Here is a 13,516-nt window from a genome sequence, read left to right as displayed (position 1 = left end):
GCCTAAAAATGAATATATTAGTGAAAATAACGTACAAAAATGCATTATATTAGAGAGAATTGCTTGCAAAAATGTGTACATTCATTAAAACTTCATGGTAAAATGTGTTCATTCACACTAAAATGCTAGTGAACTTTCATCAGAATTTATTTTTTAAAAATGCTCAAATTGCTGCAGAAATGTGGAGAACTGAATTTAAGACTGGACAAATAAGAAAGTGAGAGAACCAAAATTGACAAATCCTTCCATCTCTAGATCCTCCGTGGCGCAGAGTGGTAAGCGGCGGTAATGCAGCCGAAGCTCTGCTCATTGCCGGAGTTTGATTCCAACAGAAGGAGGAAGTCGAATCTCCGGTAAAAGGGGTCGAGGTCCACTCAGCCTTCCATCCATCTGTGGTCGGTAAAATGAGTACCCGGCATATGCTGGGGGGTAAAGAAAGGCCGGGTATGGAACTGGCAATCCCACCCCATATATACGGTCTGCCTAGTAAATGTCGCAAGACGTCACCCTAAGAGTCGGAAACGACTCGTACTACAAGTGCAGACCTTTACCTTTTACCTTTTCCATCCCTAATCCTAGTCTCACAGTGACCAACCAAATGCCTATGGAAGCCAGAAAGCAGGACCTGAGCACTACAGCACTCTCCCCATGTGAACCAGCTTCCTCAGTGCAAACAAATGAGAAAGTTAGATGAATCAGAATAGTTCGGTCTCTGCATTAGCATTCATTACAGGTCATCGGTACTGTTAAAGAGGTAGTGGTGGCTCGTGCTCATTGGGACTGGTGGGGCAGAAAGCAGGGAGCCCATTAGTAGGTGCAGCCAACTAATTCTAGTTTTGTCACCAACATTGAGACTACAAAGGAAGAAGCTGACAGGCAGTGCCAGCCCCTGAACTGGTCGTAAATAAGACGGCAGGCGGGGGGGCTGGCTGAGGACAGGCTGAGGTTAGTGAGGCTGTGCCCCTCTTACCCTAATGGACCAGCCTCCACTGGAAGGAAGCTTGCTCCTATTACTTGCTTCATGGATAACGTGCATTCTGTGTGTGAGCAGGTCACAGGACTCTGCCAAAGATATTATATCCATCACAGAGCTTGGAAGTAACTAGTTACAAGCAACGAATTACTTGTAATTCATTACTTTTTTGAGTAACGAATGGGTAATTCCTTTACATTTTGATTGTAATAGAACTAGGAGTAATTTTACTACTTTTGTGGAGTAATTGTAACTTTTCCAGAATTACTTTTGGGCATTACTTGGGGGGGGGAGCAGGGGAAGTCTTCTGCTCCTCTGATTTGTGGATGAAAATCATGTGCCTCAAACTGGGCTTCTGTGCAGCGTCGCTCTTTCCTCATGCTCTGTGGATGGGCAGGAGGCGACGAGGGAGGAGGCGGAGAGTGAGACGGGGTGGAGTGGAGAAAACAATTATTTTAAAAAATGGATAGTGGTGGTGAAGAATGGAGTGGAGGGGAAAAGGATCTGGAGGTCAAGAACATGGATAAAGGAGGAGAAGGAGGCAGCAGCAGAATGGAGATAAAGAACTGTGGAGGTGAAAGATGACGTGTGTGTGAGAGGGAGGGAGGGAGGGAGGGAATACTGTGTTTGCGCTTGGCACACAAAGTGGCCTCCACTACCCTTTCTGGCTACTGTGCTGCATTTGCAGTATTTTAATTTTTTTGCATCTCAGGGGAAAATGTTCGCTTGAGTGAGGGGCAGGGCAGGGTCTGGGAGGTGATTAAGTGAGAGAAATTATGCTGGCTGGCTGAGTGGGGGGATTGCACTTGGTTTGACGTGCAAATATCTGAGTAGTGGCCTCAGCCTCCCTCCCCACCACCCTTACCAGCGGAGAGACCACTATTGCTATCTTATGAATAAAAATAATTATTCTACTACCTCTGTATGTGTTTGTTTATTTTTAATGTTGTTTTAGGCTACTTAGATGTGCAGCAGCCAAGGCCAGCACCTTGTAGGCTTTTTTTTAAAAGTAACTGAAACGTAATTGTAGTGATTACTTTGGAGGAAAGTAAAGTAATCAGTTACTTTCAGAGCAATTGTAATTGTAACGATAATTACTACTTTTTTTGGCCATGTAACTGTAACTGTAATTTATTACTTTTTAAAAGTAATCTTCCAAGCTCTGATCCATCATGAGGAACAGTTGAAAGGGACTGTTTCAATCCTGGGGTTTGTGTGCATGTAAAACAGTAACAGAAAGATAATGTAATGGGCTTCCTCAGATTTTTACAAGCATTCTTTTTTCCCCTCTAGTTGTTTTTGATTACACTCCACTGATAACTTGGAAAGAATTTCAAGCATGCATGCCCTGGGAAATTGCCATTCTTGTTGGTGGAGGGTTTGCACTGGCAGATGGCTGTGAGGTAATGCAGACTTTTACAACATATTCAACCAATAATATGATATTAATAAGCTGTAGCTAGTTCCAAGAAAAAAGCAAAGGAAAAAAGGTCATTCCATTAGTTATATTTATATAATAATGGAACAACAGTTAAGAAACAAAGTAAAGAGAATTGTTTCGGCAGTTAGGGTAAAATAGGAGGGTTAGTTATTTGACTTGGTAAAACAATGTCATTGAAATTGCATTTAGGTTATTGTCACCATCATTATTATTAAGCAGAATTCTACTTCATCTTTTAGGATGTATGCCCTCCCATGGCTGGCTACCAAAAAAAGCAAAAAAACCAATAAAATACAACATTAATATTCCAAGATTTAAAATACCAGTAAAAACAACTAGCAACATTAAACTAAGAGCAGCAGAAAAAAGCATTCTTCAGTATAACAACCATAAAATCTCCTGAATACAGATTTGGATTTACAAAGCCTTTATGCATAGAAGTGTGGTACTCTAAGTCAAGCAGAGTCTCAACTGATTTGAGCAAACTATGATCTTCAGACTGCAGGCCACTCAGGCTACATGCCAATAAGCATATCTCTGCTTATTGACTGTTGTGAACACAGCCAGTGTCCGGTAGTACTTTCCAGGTTTCATTTATTTAAAAGACTGCTGTATAATATATATCCTACAACAGGGAAAGGGAACTTGTGGCCCTCTAGATGTTGTTGAACTATAATCCCCATGATCCCTGAGCATTGGTCATGCAGGCTGATGGGCACTGGGAATCCAACAACATCTGGGGGGCGGCAGCACAGGTCCCCTGTCCCTGTCTTGCAACATTCCAATTTCATGTGATGCAATACTGCAGTTTAATTGAAATGTGTGGAATAAATAAATATTTATTTATTTTTGCTATATCTCACGATCTAGTAAACAATCAGTCACTGCCTAGACCCACAGTTCAGCTAGAAGCGCAATTTTTGTTCATTCTGTCAATATTGGCATGTGTGCATGTAGTCATAGCTCACTGTGCCTCGCAATATAACAGAGCCAACCCAAGCCTCCCATACCAGCTGGTATGGAATATTTCTGAATTATATTCTTATTGAGTTCAGACAATACAACAAACTACGGTTCCTGCTTAGAGTAGAGCCCTCACCATTTTTTAAGCTTCCAGATGTACATAAGGCAAACCATGGTTTAGAGCTTTTCTGCTTTCATTTTCTATCTGCTCAGCACTCACGTTCTGTAAGTTCACTCCCATCACCATAGTGCAGCAGCCCTGAGCCTCTCCAGATGTCCTTATTGAGCATTCATCATGATTTGTGCTCATGTTATTATTGGGGTGGTTATATGTGATCACACTTTCAATACCATTTTATTTATTGAATTTCTTAGTCGCCCATCTGGCTGGCTATCCAGCCACTCTGGGCGACGTACAAAATAGGCATACAAATATAATAGACATTAAAAATCTGAAAACAATGACGATAAAATCTAGCCCACCCCAAAAGCCTGCCTGAAGAGCCAGGTCTTCACGGCCCGGCAGAAACTCATTATAGTGGGGGCATTTGCTCCTGCAAACGTTTTGAAGTGATCATACTGCTTCATCTGCAATAGGTGCATGCCCCATTGTTTCCTGCTCAACTTTTTTAGTCCCGCTCTTGTTGCTATATATTGCAAGATGACAAGAATGCGTTAACATTGGGGAAGCATTGCAGAAAAAACTAATAAAGCAGAATGATGTGTAGTTGGTCCAGTATAAATCCATCACGAATTATTATTGTCGTCGTCGTCATCATCATCATCATTATTATTATTATCATTATTATTACATTTGTATACCATCCCATAGCCGAAGTTCTCTGGGCGGTTTACAGCAATTAAAAACATTAAAAATAAATATACAAATATACAAATTTAAAAACACTTAAAAAAAACAATTTAATTTTTTTTTATTTGCACTATGATTGTGTCAATGATACGTTGCAGAACAAATCTGTAAAAAAATACCAGTCTGGAGGGGCTCCTTTGAGATGAAGCAACAATCACAACTGTTTTGTCAATGGTTTGTGACTTCAGGCATAAAAAAATTAGGACAAACTAAAGTTTGCAAACCAACGTCAACTTGTTGCTTGATATCCTTGTTTGGCAGCCCCTCAAAAACCAATAAGTCAGACATAAAAACAAAGCATAGCTGAGCTCTTTATATCCAATGAGTTCAATGGGACTTACTCCCCAGTTAAGTGTGTGTGTAAGATTTCACCCTTAACCATTTATATCAGGCATAGCCAATGTGGTGATTTATATCAAAGATAGTAAATGTGCCCTTACTGCGTTCATCATCCCTAGTGGAGTCCAACAACAGCTGGAGGGTACCACATTGGCTATCCCTGATTTACATGGTGAAAACATTTTATCTGCTAGAAGTTGGGCATATTGTCATGAGTGCACTTTAACAGGGAACAAAACACATTGTGGGACCATAAAATCCTGTATATTAGTAAGCATACAGATTCTGGTAATGCTGCCCTTATGAAAAATGCACATTTAATTACATTGGTGGAAAACTATGCTACCATTCTTTTTCACAGGTCTCAAAACTCTCACACTGGATCGGAAGTAAATTAACTCCTTTGGGGTCACTGCCCGCATGGCTGATTATCCTCATTTCATCATTGATCGTCACCTCAGTAACCGAAGTAGCCAGCAATCCTGCCACGATCACAATATTTTTGCCTATCCTTGCCCCTTTGGTGAGTGACCTTTCTAAGACTGATTTAGCTCTGAAGTTGTCCATTCACAATCAAAACATCTTTGAAAGAGGGAAGTTTGAATTAGCAGGCTGTGAACACAGAACCAGAGAATGGTAGCTTAGTTCATTCTAGATTAAAAGGTCGTGTTATTGGATATAGGTCATGGCTGTTACGTGAGAGTCTTAGGGAAGCTGGGAAGAAAAAGAATATATGCATATTTACTATGAATCTTAAGCTATGGCAGTACATCTAAAATAAAGTAATATATATATATATATACATATTCACCCCTGCACTAAAGCATAATTGTACAGTTGTTTAATAGTTAAATGAAGTATTTAAAGGATACCCATAAACAACTGTACAATCATGCTTTAGTGCAGGGGTGAGGAACCTGTGGCCCCTCCAGATGTTGTTGGAATTCAGGGCCCATGAGGCCTAGCCAGCTTGGCCAATGGTCAGGGATGATAATGGGCAGCCATAGGTTCCCCATTCCTGCTTTAGCGACCAAAGTATTTAGTTCGAACTTGTATTTTTATCCCTTATTATGTCAGATATATTCTTCTTTCAGTGAATGTAAATCATGAGTTTCTGTTTCTTTCTCTAACAGGCTGAAGCCATCCATGTGAATCCCCTTTATATCTTGATCCCCACAACCCTCTGCACTTCATTTGCCTTCCTGCTACCTGTAGCAAATCCACCCAATGCCATTGTATTTTCATACGGTCACCTGAAAGTTATTGACATGGTACGTTATAGGCACACTTAACAGTCTTCTTTTGCAATAATAGTAGCATCCTTTTCCTGCGCACGCCATACTCTTCCCATATGTCATCTCAGAGAACATAAGAAGAACTCTGCTGGGTTACATCAGTAATCAATCTTGTCCAGCATCTTTGTTGCCATGGACACCAACCAGATGCCTCTGGAAAGCTGTCAAGCAGGCCTTGAAGGCCTTAGTCTTCTCCCATTGCTGATCCCCAGAAACTGGTATTCAGGTTCCATGTAGCCATAATGACTAACAGCCACTCATAGATCTATCTGCCATGAATTTGTATAGTGCCCTTGGAAAGCCATCTAGGATATTTATATATACATTTGCCCCTGCCTTTCCTCCAAGGATCAAAAGGTAGCATACATGGTTATCCCCCCTCTTCTCACAACAACCCTATGAGGCAGGTTAGGCTAAGGTTAGATGGCCCAAGGTCACCCAGGAAGCTGCATGGTTGAGCAGGGATTTAAACCCGTATCTCCCTAATCCTAGTCCATCATTCTAACCCAGGCATGTGGAACCTTTTTGGCTCTGTGGGTCAGATCCTTTGGTCTGTGGGCCAAATCTGACAGGTGGGCAGGGTTGCCGGTCTGTCAGTTTAGCTGATGGGCAGGGCAGTAGAGCTAAAGCCTGCTTTCCCTTGCCAATACACAATCAGGAGCACACTTTAAGACATTGGCAGCTACATCTCTATCTTCCCTACACCTAACATCACAGATGTCAGGTGGAGGCAGGTGGGCGTGGTTTGAGGAAACAGCCTTGCATGATAAATGTGAACCCCTAGTGGGCCAAGTTTGGTCCGTGGGCCAGAATTTCCTGCTCTAACCTATTCACAACACACTGGCTATCAGTTTGTCGCCATCACTGCATCTTGTGGCAGTGAATGCCATTAAATGAACATCAAATCTGGTCTTCCAACAACCCTTTTAGAGATTGGGCATAAGAAATAATGGTCTGCCTAAAAACACCCAGTGGATCCATGGCTGCTCTTAGATTTGAACCAGGGGCTTCCCAGTTCATAGATCATATTCTTAACCATGGTGCTTCCTTAAATATGTCATTTGGTTTGTAGAATTTCTTTTGAAAAGTTTGACTTCCTGTTAATTTGTAAAAAATATTCTTTCCCCACCCCACCCCTTTTTGTTTGTTTTTTAGGTAAAAGCTGGTTTGGGTATCAAAATCATTGGAGTTGCTGTCGTCATGCTTGCTGTCATGACTTGGGCGATGCCTTTGTTCAAACTGCACACGTATCCTACTTGGGCACGTTCTCCTTCTATAACTAACTCCAGTGCACTTTAAAAAGAGAATAGCAGCTTCTTTTCCTTGATCCTCTCTTCTGTGGTGTGACCTGTACAGTGTACTACCACTGTGGCCTAGGATATTTTATGCTTATGTTTCCTTTTCCCAAAGACTGACACATCTGCACTGAAGGCGGTAAAACAAGACAATTGCCATCTAAATGCTGCAGGGGCAAGTGAGTCATCGGTACAAGTGTCCCATCAGTTTGTGAGGATTTGGAAGCTAGCAACTGTGGTTATGCACATTCATTATGAATGGTAATTTGCCCCTGTTTCTAGGGTCACAAAATAATGTTTTAAATATTTGACTATAGGAACACTGGGATAAGAGCATGATGGATGGATAGACAGGTAGATTTAAAAATACTAAGAGCCAGGGTTTTGTTTTATTTTTAAGTTTATGGCCAGTGTATCTTCCAGTTCCAACATGTGCACTAAAATATTCTATGGGTACCTTATAAGACAGAGCTACATGATCACTTCACATGGAGCATATCTTGCCATCAACATGTCCCATGCGAGCGTCTTTCTCCAGTGATGATTGCTGTTGGCATCTGATGGGAAGATCTTTTCCAAGACAACCAACAAGTGAGTAAAATGTCAGATGATCAAGTCAGTGGAAAGAGACATCCATTGGCCACAGAAGGAGCAGCTGCAGGGAGCTTGCACCCCCCCCTGCAAAAAAAGCTCTTTGCTCCAATTTCTAGTTGCCCTCAGACTACAGAAAGGAATAGAAGCCCACTCTGGTCCCATCTGTTAGCCAGGGGACTCAGAGCTGCTGGAATGTGTGGATTTGGAGTCTGTGTTTATTGCAATCAGTTTTAAACACCTTGAGGATCGTTCAATTGAAAGATGGGGTATAAATCTTCTAAATTAATCAATCAATTGATAAACAATCCTACAAAATCTTGACCAAAAAAATCCTTGGCAACTAGGATATTCTGCACTGGAAGCTTGATGCTGCATCCAGTCATGGTCATTAGATGATGCCACAACAAAGAAACCCTCATGATCTGATGAGGAGTTTTTATAATCATTTTTAAAACCAGAAAAGCTCCCCACATCTTCGTCATTCTGCCAGAATCAATTGTAGTAATAAATGCCCCCCAGTGTGGTGTGATAGGATTCTTTCTGCTGCATTTTTTAAAGTGAAAATTAAGTACCTTGTCTATTATACCAGAATTTGAAAAGTTTTTCAGCCGAAAGGCCACATTTTCTTGTGGGCAACCTTCCATGGGCCATATGCAGTTGGTGGGTGGTGTCAGAGACAGAAGTGGGCACAGAAACGGATGTGACACTTACCGTTGTACTGTATGCTACAGTCCAGCCACACAAAAGTCAGAAGTTTCTACAGACCCACACACATCCCTCCATCCCCTGTCCAGGTAAGCAACAGACACGATCATTTTTGAGGCTGGTTCCTTGCTAGAAACTCCATAATGGTACTGTTGGGAAAGAGCTGTCGCTCAGTGGTAAAGGCTTAGAGCACATGCATCGCACGCAAAAGGTCCAAGGTTCAATCCTCAGCCTCTCCAGGTTGTGAGTTTGGAAAGACCCCTGTTTGAAACCCTGGAGGGTCTCAGTATAGATAATACTGAGCTAGATAGATCAATGGACTGACATGGTATCCTGCTATCCCCCTAATAAAGATGATTAGTCTTAGTTTAAAATATTGGCAGAGTTGGCTCTTTATTCCCATCACTTGTGGCTGGCAGACACCATAGTGCCAGAGATATCCTATCTTTCTATCCTGGCTGGTCTATGACCGAAATAAAATTATTCATTCATTCATTCATTCTATCACCCCATTCCCCATCACATTCATATAGCAGAATGTGGCAGTATCGGAAATGAAATTTCTGGGCCAAATTGGTCCACTGTAAATGGGGCAGGCAGCAAAGAGAGGTGTAGCAGAGAAACCAAGAACTACTGCTTTAAGTACACCAAGGATGTTGGGATTCCAGCAGATGTGAAGCTTAGCTTGTTTGAGGCTCTGTTTTCCTGGATCTGAATAAAAATCAGGCCAACATTTGTGTCCGTATGTGATTTTGGATGTACAAGGCACCAGCAGCAGGACTTCACATTACAACAGAGGTTGGAAACATCAGAATCATATGGGTATTTTAGGCAACAAAGATGTCAAGTGTGGAAATAATACCCGAATATATGGAATCTTTATTACTCGGACCTCACTGCTTGAAAAGAAGTCGTTTGAAGACTCCATCCATGACCTGTTTATCTTGCAACCCTCAAGGCAAATTTGCACCAAGTTAAAAGAGTTCACATGTTAGGTCATATCAGAAAGCCCTGTTGTGGCAATGGGCTCTTACAATGGCCCATACTTGGAATAGCTGTTGTACAAGTTGTTTTTATTTGGGTGTGAAAATGTATTATATATCATTTTACCTTTATGAACAGAGCAAAGTATAAGTGATAATAAAAGTGGAAATCCAGGTGAAATATGTTGTTATGCATTGCTGGTATGTTGTGTAATGTCAACTGTTAATTTTTATCTGCAGGAAAGTATTCAACTGTATGTTTATTGCCTGGTACTGAAAAAGATGAGCACTTTCCCCCCGCTTGAGTCCTCACCAAAATTAAATTGTTATCTCAACAGGCAATCCCAGTGAGCAGAATTTTGAATAAATAACTGCTGAATTAAAAGGGAGAGAGATTTGCCTGGCAAGATTTGACGGTGGAATAAAGTGTCTCCAGCCCATGTGTTCTCTTGCAATGTATGCAACATTTTCAGTGTTCCATCACTTTAGGATAATGCTTCCACATACGTGGACAGCTAGGTATTTTCCATCCCTAAAACATATGTGATAAAAAGTGGATAATGGCTGTCAGCTCACATACTTTTGATGTATATTTCTTATTAATAATGAGAATTTCAACACGGATTGCTTTTTAGGAGCTAGTGAAATGTCACTTTAACGATGAACCGTCATTTGTACAGTGGAATTTTCCTTTAGGTTTACTGTCTGACTAATTTGGAGGCTTCTTTCAACCCAATTGACAAACTATTAACTTTCCCAGAAGATCAGAGGCATACCTAAGTATGTCCATAAATTATATTCTTGATCATGTTCCTGATATTAGACTGTGTGGCTTCAGCAGAAAGTGGGGCTTTAACTTTCATCTGTAGGCTCCTTTATAGCCACCATTTGGGAGATATAATTGAGACACTGATGTTCTCTCATTGGAAGGGACAAGTTAAATTACCATGATCAGCCTCACAGTTTTGTGACTTCACAACTCAGTCCACACGTCAGAAAACTTTACTGAGTAAAGCCTGGATTTTAGATTGAAAGGCAGCTTGGTTCTCAAAAGAGAAAAAGGTCAGCAAAGTTTGAGCTGAAATTGCAATCAATTTCAGCCTACTTCTGCACTGGGCATTTACTCTGAAATAACCACATTTTGTTCACTCCCTTTTTATAGGGTATTTTTGTTTTTCCTTGAAAGAAAATGTGGGGGGAGGGATTATGATTGGGAGTGCAGTGAGGAGAGGGAGGGAGTACTGAACTCTTTCCCCCAACTGGGATTCCAGTGAAAAATCTCCTTCCCTTCAAAATGTAAGGCTTGGGAAAGAGGGTCTGCCCGCTAGGATATAGAATGTGATGTGGATTCCAGAACTCAAGCAACAAAGTTGCAATCCCACTCCCAGTTTAAAGCACAACAGCAATGATTGGGTGCTGCTAAATCATCCATGTCTGGAAGTACCCTAGGACTAATCTGGTTTAAATCCTAGTTCAAAGCTGAAGACTGATTTCACATATGACACTGAAAGCACTTTTGGTCATATCTTCCACTGTTGGTGCTATGGTTTTAAGCGCAGAAATGTAGTTTTGAGTGTTGTTGTAGCAGTTTTTTTAAAAAAAAATTGATGGCCATGCAGAAAGATGAATGTACAATCCCACTGTATTTATTTTTTGTTTTATTTTACCAGTAAAGAGGTGTGTTCTATCTAAAGTGCAGCTTTTAGTTCTTCACCGACCATTTCCTCCCCCCCCCCTATTGTGGACATTTGGGAATAGCTTATTTCACATTTAACCTGTCCTCGCTGAGATGAGGAAGGTCCCCAAATGATAATTAAAAACAATTTAAAATCTACATGTGATTTTGCCTTAGTCTAATTTACTTGAATAGGGCTAAATGGGATGTCATTTTGCTTCTGATCACATTTCTTTACATTCCTAAATGGTTGGAGTCTAAGATAGCTAAGGGAACACTTCCTCCCAAACCAGTCTGGCCACTCCCTTAGATCCAGTGGAGAGGTCCTTCTTTGTGCCTCGCTTGTGATGGAGGCATAACTTGTTGGGATGAGAGAAAGGGCCTTCCCAGTGGCTGCCCCCAAACTACAGAGTGGCCCTTCCCCTGTGGAACCTGCAGGGTCCCCTCTGTCACCGCTTTCAGCTGACTGGTGAAAAGGCAGGTAATATTTTATATGGTGAGACTCCAATGTTAAATTTCTTAAATTAATTAAAAATCAGCCATGCATTTTTTAAAACCTTTTAACCTGCAGAAGATGAAGGTCAGAGCATGGGGCAAGGTCAGTAATAGGATTACAAGTACTCTGTGAACATGGCTGATTTTAATTAATTTCAACAAATTATGAGACCACTGACAAAAATGTTGAGCAGTGGCCTGGGTTTTTTCTCTCTTCTTTTACACTTTGAACTCTGGATTCGCTCTGAGTGTTTTGTGTATCGCCATGAAAACCTAAAGGGTTGTTAAGCAAGCGTTTCTGAGTACAGAACTGTAATATTTTGTTTTGAAATGACCTGATGGGAAACAGCAGAATGGCATTTAACACTGAGGAATGTGAAAAATCCATGCTGACTATGGTATATGGCCACTTTCGTGGCTGTATAATAACAAGTGCACACTCTAGTGAATAATTTCTAGTGTGAGCTACAGTTGAGGGAGACCCACATTTGACACTGAATTCGGTCATATGATGTGGTAGTATCAGGCTTATATAAGCTTGTTACAATAATTCTGTCCATCTTTAAAGTACTATAGGAGTGTTCCTCATTTTTCCTATTATGCACAGTACACTTTTGGAAATATAAAAACAATAACGAATGTGTTTTTGTAGGGACAGATAGATGAGATGTACACACACACATACATACACACACGTGCACACACACACACATTCAGTATCATAAGAACATCAGAGCCCTGCTGGATGAAATCAAAGGCCTGCCTAGTCCAGTATCCTGTTTCCCACAGTGGCCAGCAAGATGCCTATGGGAAGCCCATTAGCAAGACACAAGTGTGATAGCCTTCTCCCATTGTTGTTCCCAAGCTTCATGTGTAATCTCATTGATGCTTACAATGGCCCAGATTCATTATCCCCATAATTTGGATGAGAGAAGCAGAGTGACTGAAGATGAGAGAGTGTGCCTTGCCTAGGAATTTGCAAGCCCTGCAAATTTATGGGTGAAGCAACTAGAACCAGGCAGTTCTCAGTTTGTGTGCCTGCTACTAGCCGACACCAGCTGTGGCCATTCATCAGAACCTGCGCTTGACAATTCCAATTCCATGGTAAATGTGCCTACCTAATAGGAATGGGAACTTCTGACTCTCCAGAAGTTGTCAGATTCCAGGATGCCAATCATCCAGAATGAGCAGAGGTGGAGTCCAACAACATCTGGACCTCCACGGTTTCCCTATCCCTGCTGTATAATACACAGTGTTTTAAATACACGTTGGTTGTGTTGTGTCCATTCATTATGCACTCCATATCTTGTATGGCTTATAGGAATAACACATTTTATGGGTACATCTAAAGAATGTCATGTGGGAAATGGCTTTAGGGAATCCATGCTATGACATGAGAAGAAATATATCCTGCAATATATCCTGTAGAGACTAAGGTTGCCAAGTCAGAAGCATCCCAAAGCCTGAGGGCCCTAGTGATGTCACGGGGGCAGGTCATAGTGATGTCATGTGATGGGGAGTAGTGATGTCACGGGGCAGGCGCAAGTGATGTCATTAAGCATGATACCTTAAGCATCAATCACAGTTGCTTGGAACATACAATTCAAACAAAAACATTTCTCTGACTGGAAATTAAGACAGAAATTTTAGCTGAAAGATGGAGCTTGGGTAGGGAACATTTAATCTAGCCTATTTGATTCTGGCAAGAAGGATTTAAGTGCCCTCAGGCCAGCCTAGTCACCAGAAGGCCGTTGTAGGAAAAAAGGAGCCTAGTGTTGTGGAGATGTTAGATAGGAGCACTTGGAAGTAAAGATAGATGCCCCTGAAGGCTTCAATTCTAAACACACTAAGCCCGATAGAACTCAACAGGACGCCCTTCTGAGAAGA

The 13,516-nt window shown here is 41.3% G+C and overlaps 1 protein-coding gene across 6 annotated transcripts in view; it reads left to right on the top strand.

Annotated features, from left to right (window-relative positions):
* Positions 1-11,199, top strand: part of SLC13A1 (solute carrier family 13 member 1) — a 129,990-nt gene extending 118,791 nt beyond the window's left edge. For 5 of the 6 annotated variants that reach the window (XM_061640144.1, XM_061640143.1, XM_061640142.1 and 2 more), the window contains 4 exons: positions 2,267-2,376; positions 4,949-5,110; positions 5,721-5,858; positions 7,038-11,199. In XM_061640144.1, the coding sequence (XP_061496128.1) occupies positions 2,267-2,376; positions 4,949-5,110; positions 5,721-5,858; positions 7,038-7,181 (554 nt within the window). In that variant the 3' untranslated portion in view covers positions 7,182-11,199. The remainder of the gene's footprint in view (positions 1-2,266; positions 2,377-4,948; positions 5,111-5,720; positions 5,859-7,037) is intronic. The other variant, XR_009764471.1, reaches the window with a different exon arrangement.
* The last annotated feature ends 2,317 nt before the right edge of the window (positions 11,200-13,516 follow it).

The sequence above is a fragment of the Rhineura floridana genome, chromosome 8 (assembly GCF_030035675.1).
Source record: "Rhineura floridana isolate rRhiFlo1 chromosome 8, rRhiFlo1.hap2, whole genome shotgun sequence".
In the NCBI taxonomy this organism is placed as follows: Eukaryota; Metazoa; Chordata; class Lepidosauria; order Squamata; family Rhineuridae; genus Rhineura; species Rhineura floridana.
This window is presented reverse-complemented; position numbering and strand designations above follow the sequence as displayed.